Consider the following 21,226-nt stretch of genomic DNA (forward strand, 5'->3'; position numbering starts at 1 on the left):
AGTAGCGCTGGCGCATGCGCAGTTGCATGTCAGCCTGGCGGCCCCGCGGCCATGTTTCTTTCAGGCGCCGCTGCCCTCACAGCGGCACCAGGGGCAGCCAGACAGCCGGCCCACCTGGGGATTTCCCGGTATCCCGGTGGGCCAGTCCGGCCCTGATAGTAATTCATTTTAGCTTTTGCTTCATTTATATCTAATGTTGGTGATTTCCAAGATTTTGCTAAAGTCTGTTTAGCTGCTGTGAAGAGATATACCAACAATTTGAATTGGGTATGCGTTATGAATTCAGGTTTTAAGTTGAGAAGGGCCATTGCTGGATCGAAAGGGATTGTTTTCCCAATAAGGTTAGTTGCAATGTTAAAAATTCCCCTCCAGAATATTTGAGCTAATGGACACGACCACCAGATATGAAGGTATGTGCCAGGGTCCAAACAACCCCGAAAACATTGCGCCGAATAATTTTGCACATATTTTGCTACTCTAGTAGGTACTAGATACCAGCGTGTTAAAACTTTATAATTAGCCTCAACCGCCAATATATTAGGGGAAGCTGTTTTTGTTGTTGACCATATTTGTTTCCAATCTGAATTATCAAAAGTACGCTCAAGGTCCTCTTCCCATTTCTGGACATAGGATAATTTGTCTTTACTGGAATGAACCAGCAGGTGAGAATATATAGTAGAGATTGTGCCTCTAGCATGCGGATCTTTTTTACAAACTTCTTCGAAACTAGTCATATGTGTTAATGGGGATGTTTTAGACACTAAGGGTGCAAATACATTTTTAATTTGGAAGTATCTAAATAATTCCGACTGCGGTAGACCATATCTCTCACAAAGGGTTGAAAAAGGGATGAATGATGAGGAATGTAAAAATTTATACATACACAGTACGTCTCTAGATACCCATTCTTTAAAGGAATTAGGGAATATCCATGCTGGATAGAAAGCAGGATTTTTATAGAATGACAACATCGGGTTATGAGATGATTGTAAATGGTTATTCTTTTTGAATCTATCCCAAAGGGAAATGTAGTGTTTAGTAATTTGATTCTTTAGGTCTATGCGATCTTTTGGAGTGATCCATAGTAAGTTTGATATTGGAATAGGATCGCATTCTGTGGCTTCAATATGTACCCATAAAGGGGTCTCCTGATACGCATGATATTTAGCCAGGCTTGCTATGTGTGCAGCCCTATAATAATAAGCAAAATTAGGGCAACCTAGGCCTCCGTTTAATTTTGGGAGATATAGTGTATGTAGTTGTATGCGTGGTTTGGAGGAACCCCATATGTATGACAATGTTTTCCTTTGTAATATTCTTAGGTGATAAGCTGGAATAGGAATTGGTAATACTCTGAATAAGTACAGTAATTTTGGTAGTATCGTCATTTTTACCGCGTTGATTCTTCCGAACCACGATAATGGAAGATGAGACCATGATTTCATTAAGTTTGATAATTGTTTAAAATTGGAGGGTAATTAACTGAAAATAGATCTGCTAATGATGCTGTAAGATGTATGCCTAAGTATGGGATTGATCTGTTCGACCATGTGAAAGGAAGACTAATTTTAGCTGAAGTCAGTTCAATGTTAGAAAGAGATATGTTCAATGCTAAACATTTTTTAGGGTTTATGTATAAACCAGAAATGTTAGCAAATTTATTGAGAATTGGGATTAGGTTTGGGCCTGACACTTGTGGAGATGAAAGAAATAGGAGGATATCGTCTGCAAACAAACAGAGCTTATGTTGAAATCCTCCCATTTCTATCCCTGTTATAGTGGGGTCAGATCTAATTACTAGTGCGAGTGGTTCTATTAGGAGGTTGAATATCAATGGGGATAGGGGACATCCTTGTCTTGTGCCCTTCTCAATGTTGAAGAAGTCAGACCGAATTCCCATTTCTGCAAGGTATAATTCAAGTAAGGCCATGCAATAGAATCGAAAGCCTTCTTTATGTCAAGTGAGAGAAAGCAAACAGGTATGTGACGTTTTTTAGCTATGTGTGCCAAGAGGGTTGCTCTTCGTACATTGTCACCTGCCTGTCGGGAGGGCATAAAGCCTACTTGGTCACGATGTACGAGGGTACCAATGATCATATTAAGGCGGGCTGCTAGAATTTTAGCCAACACTTTAATGTCCATGTTCAACATGGATATGGGGCGATAATTTGTACATAGAGTATCATCTGAATGAGGTTTAGGAATCATGCAGATGATTGCCAATAATGATTCTTGTCTAAAGGATTTATTATTTAATAGGTCATTAAACGCTTTAACAAGCATAGGTGAGATAATGTCTGTAAAAGTTCGATAATAAAGGGCCGTGAATCCGTCTGGTCCCGGCCTTTTATTTATTTTTAATGTTTTAATAGCCTCTGGGTTTTTCTATTGACAATTTTTGGGATTCCGTCATTTTGGGTAGGTTGATACGTGAAAAAAAGGCATCAGCTTCCTCAATGTTAGTTTTATTTGTCTCTATGTATAGAGTTTTCAAATGAGAGCTAAATTTCTGTACGATTTTAAGAGGATTACTGGTGTATACATTGTCTGCTATTTTGAGTCTAATAGGTTTATAAGATTTGTTGATAGACTTTAATGCCCTTGCTATGAGAGTACTTGGTTTATTGGAATTCTTATAAAACATATGCTTAGTTTTCCTGAGGGATTTGTCAGCAGATTCAGTTAAGAAAAGATTATATTCTAGGCGGGCTTTCTCTAAGCGAATTTTCCCTTTCTGGTTAGGATTGTTTTGAAAAGCTACGAATGATGCATTAAATTCAGTTTCTAATTGTTTAACCAATTTTACACGATCCCGTTTGAGTATACCTGCTTGTTGCTGAAGTATTCCTCTCAGAACTGGTTTGTGTGCCTCCCAAATTGTGAGTGAGGAGATTTCGTCACTTGTGTTCTACGTAGTCATTTAGAGCCTGTTGGATTTTTAAACAGTGGGAGGGGTGTTTAAGTAGCACATCTGGAAGATACCATGAAGGTCATGCCCCTTGTGTATAGTAGAATCCACCGAGGTATAAACTGCATTGTGATCTGACCAGGGTATAGGGATAATTTTAAATAAAATTACTTCAGGAACCATCCCTATTGTTACAAAGATATGGTCTATGCGACTAAAAGTTTGATGTGGATTAGAAAAATATGTATAATTTCTTTTAGCTGGATTAGATTCTCTCCAAGAGTCAATCAAATTGTGCCTAGAAAGAAGTTGAGATAAAGACCTAGCATCTTGTGTTCGTGGTGGGGTATAAGGAGTTTTGTCAAGAAATGGAAGGAGGACCTGGTTGGAGTCCCCACATATAAAAATTGATCCCATTTTGTGGGTGTTAATGATATTAAATAGGTGCGATAGAAAGGGTACAGGACGATAATTTGGTGCATAGTATGAGACCACCGTTACAGCTGTGTCCATAATGTATCCCATTAGAATTAGGTAGCGACCCTCAGGGTCTTTAATTTCTGAATGTAAGGTAAATGGGGTAGAGCGATGAAACGCAATGAGAGTTCCACGTTTTTTAGTGAGCGCCGAGGCGGTGTAAACTTGGGGATAAGAAGTACTAAAAAATTTAGGGGTTGAAGTCGGGGTAAAGTGAGTCTCTTGTAGACATACAATGTGTGCTTTTTTAGACTGAAATGACCGAAAGGCTTTTACTCGTTTCTGAGGTACATTAAGACCCTGGACATTCAGAGATAAAATATTTAAAGGAGCCATGGTAATTGAAACAAGAGTATGCGCTTACCAGTTGTCTGGGTGCAGCGACTATTCGGCCTGACCTGCGCGGATTTGAAACAAAGAGATAGATAGCCAGATCCATAGTAGGATAACTTAGAAAGGAAATAAGAAACAATAAAAATTATAAAGCATTTGAGTATAGTACAAATGTAAGTAGATTCGAAGAATACCCGAGTTGGTGTCAAGGACTTCCCAACAGGGGAAAGGAGGCCTTCGTCTGATCCCCATATATTACTATGGGAATCCGAGGAAGGCATGGTGAGGCACATGTGATTTCCGTGCATGGGGGAATCCGCCTTAAAAAGAAAGAAAATTTATCACAAAAATATGAAGATTGTAAAGTATAAAATTGTAAATTTAAGAGCCCGAGTTTCATATAATTGGTAATGTCTATTATTTTGAAGGGTACGTGTTTATATTAAATATAAAGCGAATGGGAAAAAATTGAATGGGAATAAAGGAGTGCAGTAATATCAGAAATATATTTGGATGTTCAACCAATAGAAAAGGATAGGAAACCCTTTCATTCCTATTGGGGTGACCAAAGAAATGCAAATTAAACTGAAATTAAGACTACTCAAAAACTGTATATATCAAATTAATGAAGAATTTTAAATAAACTTCAGTTAGAGGAAGATTTTCAATCCTTGGTGGTTGTTTCACAGTTTTACATTGAGAAACAAAAAAAAAGAAGGAGGAAATATAATAATATAAAAATAAATAAATAATAAATAAAAAATAAAAAATAAATAATGTGTATATATATATATATATATATATATATATATATATATATATATATATACTGAAGAACATTTTTTATACATATATATATATACATACACACATATACATATACATACACACACACATACACATATATACACATATATATATATATATATATATATATATATATATATATATATATATATATATATATATATATATATATATATATATATATATACACACATACACCTACATACATATCTATACATACATACATACATGCTAACTTAATCAGTCCACCATACATTAGGGACCATTTAGGTGCTCAGAAAGTAAAAATATTATCTGAACGCTTACCACACCATGTTTCTAAAATAAAAAGTACTATAAAAAGGGAACTTAAATTCAAAATAAAAATTTTGTTATTTCACAATTTTATCTTGAGAAACAAAAAAGGAGGAGGAAATATAATGATAAAAAAATAAATAAATAAATAATAAAAAATAAATGTATACATATATATACATTTATATATACATATACATACACACATACAGAATAAAAAATACATATACATATATAATAATTTAATCAGTCCACCATATAATAGGGATTGTTTAGGTGTTCAGAAAGGATAAATATTGTCCGAACACTTACCATACCATGTTTCTAAAATAAAAAATACCAAAAAAGCCATTGAGAAACAAAAAAGGAGGAGGAAATATAATAATATAAAAATAAATAAATAAATAATATATATATATATATATATATATATATATATATATATATATATATATATATATATATATATATATATATATATATACACATACATACACATACATACACATATATATATACATATATACATATACATACATACATACATACATACACACATATATACACGTACATATATACACATACATATACATACATATATATATATATATACATATACATATACATATACATATACATACACATACATATACATATACATACACACATACATATATACATATATATACACTCATACACATACACACATATATATATATACATACACACATACATAAAAATTAAAAAAAAAATATATATATATATATATATATATATATATATATATATAATTTTAATCAGTCATCAATACATTAGGGACTATTTAGGTTTTCAGAAAGTAAAAATATTATCTGAACATATACCATACCATGTTTCTAAAAATAAAAATAAAAAAATAAATTTAATAAAAAAAAAAAAATTAATAAAAAAATATAAATAAATAAATAAATAAAATAAAAACTAACAAAAAAGGGAACCTAAAATCATAATAAAAATGTTGTTATTTAATTATAAACTTATACCAATAAGGTATAAATTAATAAATTAGATAATCTAGTTCATAGTGTATGTCCAATTGCTCACTAGTGAGCTAGATGGAGTATTAGTTTTTGGTTTAGGAAGAGTATTCAAAAATGTAATTACAATTCTTTTCTCCCAATAGGTGCTGTCTTAGCTGAAATGGCTATATTATATAAGTGCATATTAATCAGTCCATGGCGTAATCTTGTTCTTGTTGTGAGGATGCGAATCGTCCTCTTTTGTGTGTATGATGGTTTCCATTTTTTGTCTCAGAGGAGGATGTTTTCTGAATGGAGGAGGCAGAAGCTGATCTCCTACGTGAGGTGGAGGCTATAGTTGTACCATCAATCAATTTGAGGTCTTGGAGTACATGTTGTAGTTCTTCAGGAGTTTTGCATGCGAATCTGGTCCCCTGGTGGGTGAATTTTAGGGAGAACGGGAAGCCCCATTGATACTTAATGGCATGACGTTGAAGTTCCATTAGATGAGGCTTCATTGCACGCCTCTTAGATATTGTTAACTGGGATAAGTCAGCAAATAGTTGATAACTATGTCCCTGAAATGTTAGATTATTTTTCCCTCTAGCCGCTTCTAGAAGTTGTTCCTTTGAACGAAAAAAATGAAATTTTTCTATAATATCCCTGGGGGGGCCATCAGTTTTTTTGGGCATGAGTGCCCTATGTACTCTGTCCATTTCAAGCCTTTCCACCGAAATGCCAGGTAGTAATTCTTTGCATAATGCTGTGATTGTTGATTGCAGATCTGTGATTGATTCTGGTAAGCCTCTGAATCGCAAATTCGATCTTCTGGCGCGATTCTCATAGTCCTCCAGTCTAATCTGTAAAATAATATTTTCCTCTTTGAGGACATCTATTTCAGAGAAAGCATCCTGTGTAGAATTTTCTATATCTTCTATTTTCATTTCCAATGCTTCGGTGCGTCTCCCCAGTTCTCTGATCTCTCTAGTCAGGTTACTAGTAATTTGCTCTGATGTTTGTTGTAATGCTTTATGTAACTTTTTTTTAAATTGTTTCAAAATGTTAGAAGGAATGTCAGAGTTTTGTTGTGAAGAATGTAACATATTTGAATCAGGTTCAGAGTCAGAATCCCCTGAGGAGATAGCTTTTGGCTGCTTGGATTTGAGTTTCTTGTCTGAGGTAAAATTACCTGAGGAGACTGGTGCCTTTTTCATAGTATGTCTTGCCTGGGTGCTGCTATTAGAGCTAGTTTTGGTTTTATTCCTGGCACCTCCCAGCACCATTATTCTTGAATAATGTCCCCCTCACCTCTAGGGTGAATAGTAACAAGATTTTTACCGTTTCTGTGTCCGTGGGCTGCCTTTATTTGCGGTTTATTCTCCCTCACAGAGCGGAGCTCTAGCCAGGCATGTCCGTCCTGCTAGCCTCCCACACAGTGCCCCCCTCCATAAGGTTTTCTTTGTAAAAAAATGCTGGTGTGTTTTTGGTTTTGTGTTTTAGTAGTGTAATTTTTTTTTTTGCTGGTTTGCGTATTTAGATGTCTATACAATGATAAAAAATATATATTGGACAATGATTATGAATGGATCATTTGATTTGTATTGGAAGTGATGGAAAGCTGATGGGGTATCCATTAGAGCTACAGTTTCCTCTATGCAATCCTTATGGCAGAGAAAAAAATACCCATTCCAGTTGTTCCTCCCCCATGAAAAGGGTTAAATTCTCAATAAGTCTAGGGGTAGATGGTTAAAGTCAAATACTTATCTGAGTCTTTTTTTTTTCTTTTTTTTTTTTGCTTATCTTTTTTTTTCTTCTTTTTATTGGTTGAACTAGATGGACTTGTGTCTTTTTTCAACCAGACTAATTACTGTACGTAACTATGTAAGTCCTCGCTCTGGCAGACTTGCTCCCCAACTGTGCAACCCGGTCCGCCAGAGCCTTTACTTCTTGGTGCTCTGGCCAGTGGTCCACTGCTGACATCATCAAGTACAATGCAAAACCTTGCATAGCATGTGAGGATGGAGAGGGCCTGACCACAATCTGGAGCATTGGAGAGAAGAGGAGAGCACTGGAGCCTGCCAGGGTGAGGAAAAAGGTAAGTATTACACTTTTTATTCTTCTACCCCTAGACTTACTGAGCAATTAACGTTTGCAGTGTTGGAGGGGCCCACTTCAAGGGCAGGTTTATTTATCAATCATAGAGTTCACTGTCCCATTGCCCATTCAAGGCCATTGACCCACCAATACTTGCTTCTCCAGTGCTACCCCACTGCTCCTTCTTCCATTGCAGCCATTACCCAAACCTGGTGTTGGAGCCTACAGGGATAAATGAGGTCTATCCATCTCTTATAGCCCTGTGATTGGCTGCTAGGTTCATATACTGTCTAATGGGGGGAGACACATACACCTCCATACCCCAAAGCACTGAGTATGTTGGGTTGGCTATGAAGGAGAAGACAATGGTGCGAGATCATTGGAGAGGTCAGTATCAGTGGCTCAGTTAGAATGCCTGAATTGCTGAAGTAATGGGGTCTTTTTAAAGTAAACATGTACTATTATACTAAAGATCCTGTGTAGGTTATCTCATCTTTCATCTATCATACCAAAAAACAGACCTCAAATGAAGCCTAGACCCCCCACCTACCCACTGGCCTTGGTGTTTGCCCCCATTTTACTCTCAGGGCATTGGACTACATGATGAATGGGAGAGCCCAGTTTATGGTTATGGTTGGAGATATGTGTTTTACTCATAAGTGTCTTTTCAAAGATGTCCACATTCTTCCCATGAACACACATTTTCATGTGGAAATCCCATTCATTCCTATGTGATTTTTCTCTTTTATAGATCGTAACAAAAACCCAATGGAGTAATAAAGACATTTTCATCTGTCCAATAAGAGAAATTACGGTGGAAGAAGAACACCGCGGATTTGTCATTTCCAAAACCAAACCAGAAATTCTTCAGGATTTATCAAGATATGGTAAGAACCGGGGAATTGTTGGTTGAGGAAATGTAAAGCTCAGTTGTAGCCCCGGGCTTTTACAGCCTAGACAAAGTCAGGAAAAATAAATAATTACATCTGCAATAGTCTTTCTTTTATTTGTGACTAGGGATGAGCCGAACACCCCCCGGTTCGGTTCGCACCAGAACCCGCGAACGGACCGAAAATTCGCACGAACGTTAGAACCCCATTGACGTCTATGGGACTCGAACTATCGAAATCAAAAGTGCTAATTTTAAAGGCTAATTTGCATGGTATTGTCCTAAAAAGGGTTTGGGGACCCGGGTCCTACCCCAGGGGACATGGATCAATGCAAAAAAAACTTTTAAAAACTGTAGTTTTTTCGGGAGCAGTGATTTTAATGATGCTTAAAGTAAAAAAAAAAGTGAAATATTCCTTTAATATATCGTACCTGGGGGGTGTCTATAGTATGCCTGTAAAGTGGCGCGTGTTTCCCATGTTTAGAACAGTCCCTGCACAAAATGACATTTTTAAAGGAAAAAAATCTCATTTAAAACTGCTTGCGGGTTTAATGTCATGTCGGGTCCTGGCAATATGGATGAAAATCAGTGAGACAAACGGCATGGGTACCCCCCAGTCCATTACCAGGCCCTTTGGGTCTTGTATGGATAATAAGGGGAACCCCGCACCCAAATTAAAAAAGGAAACAGCAGTATACAGGCTCTGTACTCTGAACAGCAGTATACAGGTGGTGCAAACAAGACAGGGACTGTAGGTTTGTTGTTAAGTAGAATCTGTTTGTAATTTTGAACTGGTACATTTTTCTTTTCAATCTTAGTTTATTTCAAAAGTAAGAACAAAAAAAAAATATAACAGAAAAATACCGTTCTTTACAGTGTAACATCTTAGATAGTATACATAGATTAGCGAAGTGTACCTTAACCATGTATATACTGGAGTGATCATTTTAATATGCATCTTTAGGTGAACTACTGGTATATCATGTTATATATTGAAATCTTTGATATAGGAGAAGAATAATATGCGATTGGGAGCCAACATATATTGAACCTTGTGGTTTCGCGGGTTGGTGTTGTCTGAGGGCTCCCTCTCAACGAATTAGAATGCTGTAGGGATCTTTTATTCACCTATTATAGATAATCAAATCATTTAACTATTCCGAGGATATGATCTTTAACTATATGTGTGAGTGATTGGTTCAGTACTTAACGAAGGGGAAACAGAAAAAGTCAGAAATAAGATCGTGAGTAGAAGTAAGGGATGGTACCTGAGGTACTAGGCACTCCAGCATGACTAATCGGCGGGTAAGGGTGGGGTATCTCTGACCCATAAGGTGAATTCATCAGAATATCGAAACATTGACCACAAGGCCCAGGTGGCGGAAAATTGTTCCTCTTTCCCCGCTTCCTGCGCCAACAGACGCTCCAGATCTCTTATCTGGTCCACTTCAACAGCCCATTCTCCCAAGGAAGGCACATCTGCCGTTTTCCAATGTCGTGGGATTACTGTCCTAACTGCTGCCAGAAAGTGGCGCAGTACATCTTTTTTAATCGACTTGAGGGGGCCCGGGAGTATAGATAATAGGGCTATCTCTGGTGTGGGCTTGATTGATGTCGCCAACAGCCTGCTGTAAAGATCAAAGACCTTTTGCCATAGTTTCCTGATTGGAGGGCAAGCCCACCAGATGTGAAGCATTGTCCTGCTAGAGGACAGGCATCTCCAACACACGTCTGTCAGAGAGGGGTTAAACCGTTTAATATCCACTGGGCATCTGTACCACCTCGTTAACAATTTAAATCCTTTTTCTTGGTTCTTAGTTGCCAGGGAAATCCTATGCGTTAGGATAAAGCTTTTTTGCCAATCAGTGGGGGCGTAGCTCCGTTTCCCGTTTCTGTGTATATGTTAGAAGGTCAGGGGCGTATTCGTTCAGTAGTAGGGAATACAACAGTGATACTACATGTTTTGGCGGGTCCGGTTGTTGAAGCAGCTCATCGAAGTCTGATGGGTCGGCCAGTATTTCTGAGATGGAGGGGAAAGTACGTATGTATGACATTATTTGACCCCTTTGTAACCATGTTGTTGAGGGCCCTAATGTCCATTCTCAAAGATGGGTCAGCGCGTAAGACCTGTGCTAAACGTCTATGGCTATCCCTACTCCAGGGTCCAAATCTCAACTTATTTGCTGCTGGGGGGAAGGCTGAAGTCCCGAAGAGAGGGGTCATTGGGCCCTGGATTTTAGACAATTTACTCGCTGAGATCATGCGGTCCCAAATCTGGAGAGTTTGACGAGTAAGAGCAGTAGAAAGTGTGCTGTCCCCACGCCGAGCCGTAGGAGTCCACGGCAGGGCGCAAAGATCAACCTCATTAACCACTTGACGACCGCCTCACGCCGATGTACGTCGGCAAGGTGGCACGGACAGGCAAAATCACGTACATGTACGTGATTTGCCTTCCGGGGTGGGGGGTCCGATCGGACCCCCCCGGTGCCCGAGGCGGTCGTCTTTTGTCCCACGGCGATCAGAGGTGAGGGGGAGGCCATCCGTTCGTGGCCCCCCCCTCGTGATCGCCGCCGGCCAATCACATCATTCCTTTGCTGCTGTATGCTAAACAGCAGCAAAGGAAATGATCTCATCTTTCCTCGGCTCGGTAATTTCCGTTCCGGCCCGAGGAGAGAAGACAGGTATGTGAGTGCACAACACTACACACACACAGTAGAACATGCCAGGCACACAAAACACCCCGATCCCCCCCCCCCGATCGCCCCCCGATCCCCCCCCGATCACCCCCCCCCCCCGTCACAAACTGACACCAGCAGTTTTTTTTTTTTTTTTCTGATTACTGCATTGGTGTCAGTTTGTGACAGTTACAGTGTTGGAACAGTGAGTATTACCCCCCTTTAGGTCTAGGATACCCCCCTAACCCCCCCTAATAAAGTTTTAACCCCTTGATCACCCCCTGTCACCAGTGTCGCTAAGCGATCATTTTTCTGATCGCTGTATTAGTGTCGCTGGTGACGCTAGTTAGGGACGTAAATATTTAGGTTCGCCGTCAGCGTTTTATAGCGACAGGGACCCCCATATACTACCTAATAAATGTTTTAACCCCTTGATGGCCCCCTAGTTAACCCTTTCACCACTGATCACCGTATAAGTGTTACGGGTGACGCTGGTTAGTTCGTTTATTTTTTATAGTGTCAGGGCACCCGCAGTTTATTACCGAATAAAGGTTTAGCCCCCTGATCGCCCGGCGGTGATATGCGTCGCCCCAGGCAGCGTCAGATTAGCGCCAGTACCGCTAACACCCACGCACGCACCGTACACCTCCCTTAGTGGTATAGTATCTGATCGGATCAATATCTGATCCGATCAGATCTATACTAGCGTCCCCAGCAGTTTAGGGTTCCCAAAAACGCAGTGTTAGCGGGATCAGCCCAGATACCTGCTAGCACCTGCGTTTTGCCCCTCCGCCCGGCCCAGCCCAGCCCAGCCCACCCAAGTGCAGTATCGATCGATCACTGACACTTACAAAACACTAAATGCATAACTGCAGCGTTCGCAGAGTCAGGCCTGATCCCTGCGATCGCTAACAGTTTTTTTGGTAGCGTTTTGGGGAACTGGCAAGCAAGCACCAGCCCCAGGCAGCGTCAGGTTAGCGCCAGTACCGCTAACACCCACGCACGCACTGTACACCTCCCTTAGTGGTATAGTATCTGAACGGATCAATATCTGATCCGATCAGATCTATACTAGCGTCCCCAGCAGTTTAGGGTTCCCAAAAACGCAGTGTTAGCGGGATCAGCACAGATACCTGCTAGCACCTGCGTTTTGCCCCTCCGCCCGGCCCAGCCCAGCCCACCCAAGTGCAGTATCGATCGATCACTGTCACTTACAAAAGACTAAACGCATAACTGCAACGTTCGCAGAGTCAGGCCTGATCCCTGCGATCGCTAACAGTTTTTTTGGTAGCGTTTTGGGGAACTGGCAAGCACCAGTGGCCTAGTACACCCCGGTCGTAGTCAAACCAGCACTGCAGTAACACTTGGTGACGTGGCGAGTCCCATAAGTGCAGTTCAAGCTGGTGAGGTGGCAAGCACAAGTAGTGTCCCGCTGCCACCAAGAAGACAAACACAGGCCCGTCGTGCCCATAATGCCCTTCCTGCTGCATTCGCCAATCCTAATTGGGAACCCACCGCTTCTGCAGCGCCCGTACTTCCCCCATTCACATCCCCAACCAAATGCAGTCGGCTGCATGAGAGGCATTTTCTTTATGTCCTCCCGAGTACCCCTACCCAACGAACCCCCCCAAAAAAGATGTTGTGTCTGCAGCAAGCGCGGATATAGGTGTGACACCCGCTATTATTGTCCCTCCTGTCCTGACAATCCTGGTCTTTGCATTGGTGAATGTTTTGAACGCTACCATATACTAGTTGAGTATTAGCGTAGGGTACAGCATTGCACAGACTAGACACACTTTCACAGGGTCTTCCAAGATGCCATCGCATTTTGAGAGACCCGAACCTGGAACCGGTTACCGTTATAAAAGTTAGTTACAAAAAAAAGTGTAAAAAAAAAAAAATATATAAAATAAAAAAAAATAGTTGTCGTTTTATTGTTCCCTCTCTCTCTATTCTCTCTCTATTGTTCTGCTCTTTTTTACTGTGTTCTATTCTGCAATGTTTTATTGTTATTATGTTTTATCAAATTTGCTTTTCAGGTATGCAATTTTTTATACTTTACCGTTTACTGTGCTTTATTGTTAACCATTTTTTTGTCTTCAGGTACGCCATTCACAACTTTGAGTGGTTATACCAGAATTATGCCTGCAGGTTTAGGTATCATCTTGGTATCATTCTTTTCAGCCAGCGGTCGGCTTTCATGTAAAAGCAATCCTAGCGGCTAATTAGCCTCTAGACTGCTTTTACAAGCCGTGGGAGGGAATGCCCCCCCCACCGTCTTCCGTGTTTTTCTCTGGCTCTCCTGTCTCAACAGGGAACCTGAAAATGCAGCCGGTGATTCAGCCAGCTGACCATAGAGCTGATCAGAGACCAGAGTGGCTCCAAACATCTCTATGGCCTAAGAAACCGGAAGCTACGAGCATTTTATGACTTAGATTTCGCCGGATGTAAATAGCGCCATTGGGAAATTGGGGAAGCATTTTATCACACCGATCTTGGTGTGGTCAGATGCTTTGAGGGCAGAGGAGAGATCTAGGGTCTAATAGACTCCAATTTTTTCAAAAAAGAGTACCTGTCACTACCTATTGCTATCATAGGGGATATTTACATTCCCAGAGATAACAATAAAAATGATTAAAAAAAAAAATGAAAGGAACAGTTTAAAAATAAGATAAAAAAGCAAAAAAATAATAAAGAAAAAAAAAAAAAAAAAAAAGCACCCCTGTCGCCCCCTGCTCTCGCGCTAAGGCGAACGCAAGTGGCGGTCTGTCGTCAAACGTAAACAGCAATTGCACCATGCATGTGAGGTATCACCGCGAAGGTCAGATCGAGGGCAGTAATTTTTGCAGTAGACCTCCTCTGTAAATCTAAAGTGGTAACCTGTAAAGGCTTTTAAAGGCTTTTAAAAATGTATTTATTTTGTTGCCACTGCACGTTTGTGCGCAATTGTAAAGCATGTCATGTTTGGTATCCATGTACTCGGCCTAAGATCATCTTTTTTATTTCATCAAACATTTGGGCAATATAGTGTGTTTTAGTGCATTAAAATTTAAAAAAGTGTGTTTTTTCCCCAAAAAATGCATTTGAAAAATCGCTGCGCAAATACTGTGTGAAAAAAAAAAATGAAACACCCACCATTTTAATCTGTAGGGCATTTGCTTTAAAAAAATATATAATGTTTGGGAGTTCAAAGTAATTTTCTTGCAAAAAAAAAATAACTTTTTCATGTAAACAATAAGTGTTAGAAAGGGCTTTGTCTTCAAGTGCTTAGAAGAGTGGGTGATGTGTGACATAAGCTTCTAAATGTTGTGCATAAAATGCCAGGACAGTTCAAAACCCCCCCAAATGACCCCATTTTGGAAAGTAGACACCCCAAGCTATTTGCTGAGAGGCATGTCGAGTCCATGGAATATTTTATATTGCGACACAAGTTGCGGGAAAGAGACAAATTTTTTTTTTTTTGCACAAAATTGTCACTAAATGATATATTGCTCAAACATGCCATGGGAATGTGAAATTACACCCCAAAATACATTCTGCTGCTTCTCCTGAGTACGGGGATACCACATGTGTGAGACTTTTTGGGAGCCTAGCCGCGCACGGGACCCCGAAAACCAAGCACCGCCTTCAGGCTTTCTAAGGGCGTGAATTTTTGATTTCACTCTTCACTGCCTATCACAGTTTCGGAGACCATGGAATGCCCAGGTGGCACAACCCCCCCCAAATGACCCCATTTTGGAAAGTAGACACCCCAAGCTATTTGCTGAGCGGTATAGTGAGTATTTTGCAGACCTCACTTTTTGTCACGAAGTTTTGAAAATTGAAAAAAGAAAAAAAAAAAAGTTTTTTCTTGTCTTTCTTCATTTTCAAAAACAAATGAGAGCTACAAAACACTCACCATGCCTCTCAGCAAAAAGCTTGGGGTGTCTACTTTCCAAAATGGGGTCATGTGGGGGGGTTTTGTGCCACCTGGGCATTCCATGGCCTCCGAAACTGTGATAGGCAGTGAAGAGTGAAATCAAAAATTTTCACCCTTAGAAATCCTGAAGGCAGTGATTGGATTTCGGGGTCCCGTGCACGGCTAGGCTCCCAAAAAGTCCCACACATGTGGTATCCCCATACTCAGGAGAAGCAGCTAAATGTATTTTGGGGTGCAATTCCACATATGCCCATGGCCCGTGTGAGCAATATATCATTTAGTGACAACTTTGTGCAAAAAAAAAAAAAATGTGTCACTTTCCCGCAACTTGTGTCAAAATATAAAATATTCCATGGACTCAATATGCCTCTCAGCAAATAGCTTGGGGTGTCTACTTTCCAAAATGGGGTCATTTGGGGGGGGGGGGGTTGTGCCACCTGGGCATTCCATGGCCTCCGAAACTGTGATAGGCAGTGAAGAGTGAAATCATAAATTTACACCCTTAGAAATCCTGAAAGCGGTGATTGGTTTTCGGGGCCCGTACGCGGCTAGGCTCCCAAAAAGTCCCACACATGTGGTATCCCCATACTCAGGATAAGCAGCTAAATGTATTTTGGGGTGCAATTCCACATATGCCCATGGCCTGTGTGAGCAATATATCATTTAGTGACAACTTTGTGCAAAAAAAAAAAAAAATGTGTCACTTTCCCGCAACTTGTGTCAAAATATAAAATATTCCATGGACTCAATATGCCTCTCAGCAAATAGCTTGGGGTGTCTACTTTCCAAAATGGGGTCATTTGGGGGGGGGGGTTGTGCCACCTGGGCATTCCATGGCCTCCGAAACTGTGATAGGCAGTGAAGAGTGAAATCATAAATTTACACCCTTAGAAATCCTGAAGGCGGTGATTGGTTTTCGGGGCCCCGTACGCGGCTAGGCTCCCAAAAAGTCCCACACATGTGGTATCCCCATACTCAGGAGAAGCAGCAGAATGTATTTCGGGGTGCAATTCTACATAGGCCCATGGCCTGTGTGAGCAATATATCATTTAGTGACCACTTTTTGTAAATATTTTTTGCCATTTTAGCACCTCAAGAAATGACATAGGCAGTCATAAACTAAAAGCTGTGTAAATTACAGAAAATGTACCCTAGTTTGTAGACGCTATAACTTTTGCGCAAACCAATAAATATACGCTTATTGACATTTTTTTTACCAAAGACATGTGGCCGAATACATTTTGGCCCAAATGTATGACTAAAATTGAGTTTATTGGATTTTTTTTATAACAAAAAGTAGAAAATATCATTTTTTTTCAAAACTTTCGGTCTTTTTCCGTTTATAGCGCAAAAAATAAAAACCGCAGAGGTGATCAAATACCATCAAAAGAAAGCTCTATTTGTGGGAAGAAAAGGACGCAAATTTTGTTTGGGTACAGCATTGCATGACCGCGCAATTAGCAGTTAAAGCGACGCAGTGCCAAATTGGAAAAAGACCTCTGGTCCTTAGGCAGCATAATGGTCCGGGGCTCAAGTGGTTAAGATATTTCTCTAATTGAACCCAAAGTTTGGAGGAAGAGTGGTGGAACCAATCCACTATATGCACGAGTACCGCTGCCTTATGGTATATAGAGGCATCTGGGACCCCCGCACCCCCCCCGACCTTCGGGAGAATCATTGTGTCATGTTTTATCCTGGGGCGACGTCCCTGCCATAAGAATTTAGAAAAGATCTGAGGGAGACTTTTAAAGGACGAGGTGGGGATATGGATAGGAATGGTCTGAAAAAGGTATAGGAATCGAGGGAGAACGTCCATCTTCAAGACATTCACCCTACCCAACCAGGAGAGCTGTTTAGAGGCATATGTGGTCAGATCTGCTTGAGTTCTAGTAAGTAAAGGGGTGAAGTTGCTGGAGAATAGTTGAGAAGAACTGTTGGAATATGGATTCCTAGATAGCGGATAGATGTGGAGCTTGTCTTAAAAGGGAAGGAAGTCGTGAGCTGTTGGAGAGCCGCTGTGGAGAGTGAAATGTTGAGGATTTCTGATTTATTAAGATTAACTTTAAAGTTACTAACCTCTCCAAACCTCTGAAACTCCTGCATAATGGAGGGTAAGGAAACTTGCGGTTGGGTTACAAACATGAGTAGGTCATCAGCAAATAAGGCAGTTTTAGTGTGTAGTGGGCCTATACTAACCCCATGTATGGCCGGATTGTTCCTAAGGGCAATGGCTAGGTGTTCCATGACAATCACATAAAGAATGGGGGACAGGGGGCACCCCTGTCGCGTACCATTGTGTATAGTAAATTTAGGAGATAGGGAACCGTTTAGTCTAATCCTAGCGGAAGGAGGTGTGTAGAGGGACATTATTCTGGAGATCATGTTTTGGCCTAGACCTAGTTGTTGTAATGATAAGCGGAGAAATTGCCAGTCGACACGGTCGAAGGCCTTTTCCGCATCGACTGTGAGAAGGCACAATGGGATATTGTGGGCCCGAGCATAATCCGCAATGAGGAGTGTTTTTAGGGTGTTGTCGCGCGCCTCTCTTCCACTCACAAAGCCAACCTGGTCTAGGTGTATTAAGCGGGGTAAGAATGGTTGCAACCTATTAGCTAATATTTTCGTGTACACCTTTAGATCTACTCCTATTAGCGAAATAAGTCGGTAATTAGCACAAACAGTTAGGTCTTTGTTTGGTTTGGGGATGAGGGTGATATGTGCCTCTAAGGTTTGTGGCGGGAACACTGATCGTTCAGAGATGGAGTTAAATACTTTTGTTAAGAAGGGAGTAAGAAGGGGAGCATATTGTTTGTAGAATTTTGGAGTAAAGCCATCAGGACCCGGGCTTTTACCAGATGGGGTAGAGGCAATGCCGTGGGCAACCTCGTCCTCTGAAATTGGGGCCTCAAGGTCCTCTATCGTTTCGCTGTCAAGAGTGGGTAGTGCAGTTTGCTCGATGTATAAGGCTTGTGTTTCCGCTGTGGTAAAGGGAGGTTCAATGGAGCTCGTTGTAGGTATATTATATAGGGATCGATAAAAGTCCCAGAACACCCGTCCCATCTCAGAAGGTGATGAGACAGTTTTCACAGAACTGTCCCGTATATGGGGTATAAAGGTGTTAGGTTGTTTGGTGTGAAGGGTGCGAGCCAGGGATCTACCACATTTATCTCAAAATTTGTATTGATGAAAGGCTAATTTGTTCGCAAACGTGCGGGCTGATGCCTCATATAACTCTCTAAGCTGAGTGCGAGCGGAAGAAACTTCCGCAAGCACTTCCACCGTCGGGGAGCGTTTATGAGTAGTTTCTAGCGTCCTAAGCTTGTGTACTGCCGTCACTATCGCAGCTGAGCGTTCTTATTTCATGCGGGCACACATTTGAATAAACCTACCCCGTAATACCGCCTTTAATGTTTCCCATTTAATGGGTGGTGAGGTGTCATCAGATGTGTGGTCTGTGAAAAAGTTTGATATCGTCTCCGCTATCTGTGTATCAAACCCTGGTTCAGTCAAGAGAGAGTCGTTTAACCTCCATGTCCATTCTTTTATTGGAGTAGAGGGGATTGCAAGCGTCAGGAATATAGGTGAGTGGTTGGACCAAACCATAGGGTCTATTTCACAATTGGGGGACCAATCTAAGCAGCCGTGCTCGACTAAAAAATAATCTAAACGACTGTATGATTGGTGAACGTTGGAGAAGTGTGTGTAGTTTCGTGAGTCCGGATATAGTATTCGCCATACGTCAATGAGATGCATATTGTAGATGGCACGTTTTAGGGCCCATATTTTTGGAAAGGATATAGAGGAACGGGATGTCGATGAATCCAAAAGTGGATCCAGGGGAGTATTGAAGTCCCCTCTGAGTATGAGCTTGCCCTCCGTGAAACCCGCCAAAATCTTTAGGTATTGCAAGGCTGATGGGACTTGGTGTGTGTTAGGCAAGTAAACGTTAGCTATTGTAAATTTAGTCCCCCATAATGAGATTTTTACAAAGACATACCTGCCCTGGGGATCCGCCACATGATCAAGTATGCTGGCCTGTCTTTTGTGCATCTGATATAAAATTTTCCCACGTTTTGACGCTACGTTAAGTCTGTTTACATTATACGAACAAAGTTTCAGGTGTGGGCGCAAAGTCACCGTGTGGGCCATGCTGGAGTGCCAAAAGCTATAAAAAAGAGAAAGTATTAAAATATGGAGGAAAGGTATAGGGAGCATAAAAGGAAAGAAAAAAGAAAAAAAGAAGAGATGAAGAAGAAGAAAAACAAACAAGGGAGGGGGGGGGGTAAGAGGGAGAGGAGGAAGAAAAATAGAAGGAGTGTGAGGGTAATGGAAGAAATAAGATATAAATGAAAAGACACCTAAAAAGATGTGTCTGGAAAACTAATGTGTTCGCTAACGCAGAACACTGCGTGAAAATTCACGCTTTAGGCACAAACCGTGCCTGTCCTATTGTGAGGGAAAAAAATGAGATGAATGGATCTGAGCCGTGATCCCAACAGCATACCAGGCATGCAAGTAGTATGTATGGCACACTTGATATTTAAAACGAGTGTGTGGCATAAGGCAGCTTAACAACAACAAATGATAACAATCAACCAAGTGTGTGCATTGGATTTAAATAGTTAACCCTGAGGTATATATAAAACTATTACATTGTCTCATGTATATAAAGAAAGTTACTGCACCAAAACAATAATGTGGGTATATGGAGGGTAGGGAGAGTGGGGGACCCCCCCGTGGGGCAATCCTCCGCCCTATGTGTAGCGCCCCTTAGACCTGTATTCTCTGCAGCAGAGATTGAGTAAAACCGGGTGCCAGACCCCCCCCAGAAAGGTATCCCCCACCCCCGCCACACATCCCCCACTGCATATATTATCATGGAAGGGTGAGAGGGATCAATCTGAGACAATGCAAAACATCTTTAGAAAAACAACAGAGAAAAAGGGAAAAAGAAAAACACAAAAACATAGCATTGGTATACATTCACATTACCTGACGCTCTTCATAGTGAGAGGCGTAAGAGTGACTTCAATCCATGTTCTCACCCGAACCCCAGCCAAATAGTAAATTGGCAAAGAGCAGGGGAAGAGCCAGTGGAGACAAAACAAGCCATCAGTCTCTACCTAGCTGTTGAATTAATCTTCTGGGGAAGTAGGTCTTCTTCTCCCTGGGCCGGAAGAAACTGATCTAGACCTAGTACGTCTGCGACGCTGTGGAAGTGGACCAAGTCCCACCTGTCCTGATCTATCTTCTGGAGGGTCTAACCAGTTCAAGACTTCTACCGGATCTTGTTCAATAAAGAGGAAAAAGTCGGGCAGTTGGTCTGGATCAGAGAGCGTAAACCTGCTGCCGCCCCGTGTCACCTTAATGCTGAAGGGGTGACCCCATGTATAGGTAGCTCCAGCTTGCGGTATAAGGTCAAGTAGAGGGCGCACCACTCTACGCATATACAGCGTATTGCGAGATAAGTCAGGATACAGGTGAATAGGGGCACCAAAGAAGTCGGCAGGACCCAAGTTCCATGCTTTTCGCATGATCTCTTCTTTTAAAGTGTAATAGTGGACCCGACATAAAACATCGCGGGGGCGACCATCTCGGGCCCCCCCTGGCCCTCCTACCCTGTGAACACGATCCAGTTCAATTGGTGATGTTGCCTCTCTTCCCAGTGCTTTATTGAGGATAGTTATGACAGTGGGTTTCAATTCTGCTCCAGATGTTGCCTCCGGTATACCTTGCAGTCTAATGTTATTTCTGCGACTGCGATTTTCGCTGTCTTCTATGCGGAGTTGCTGGTGGCGTAGGTGCGTCGCGGATGAGGATTCAAGGGCTGTT

General features: G+C 41.1%; 1 protein-coding gene across 2 annotated transcripts in view; it reads left to right on the plus strand.

Moving 5' to 3' along the window:
* LOC141105616 (C-type lectin domain family 2 member E-like) overlaps nt 1-21,226 on the plus strand; it is a 181,411-nt gene that overhangs the window by 17,346 nt on the left and 142,839 nt on the right. For both annotated transcript variants that reach the window (XM_073595569.1, XM_073595568.1), the window contains exon 2: nt 8,663-8,798. In XM_073595569.1, the coding sequence (XP_073451670.1) occupies nt 8,663-8,798 (136 nt within the window). The remainder of the gene's footprint in view (nt 1-8,662; nt 8,799-21,226) is intronic.

Source organism: Aquarana catesbeiana, linkage group LG08 (genome assembly GCF_042186555.1).
Source record: "Aquarana catesbeiana isolate 2022-GZ linkage group LG08, ASM4218655v1, whole genome shotgun sequence".
Lineage (NCBI taxonomy): Eukaryota > Metazoa > Chordata > Amphibia > Anura > Ranidae > Aquarana > Aquarana catesbeiana.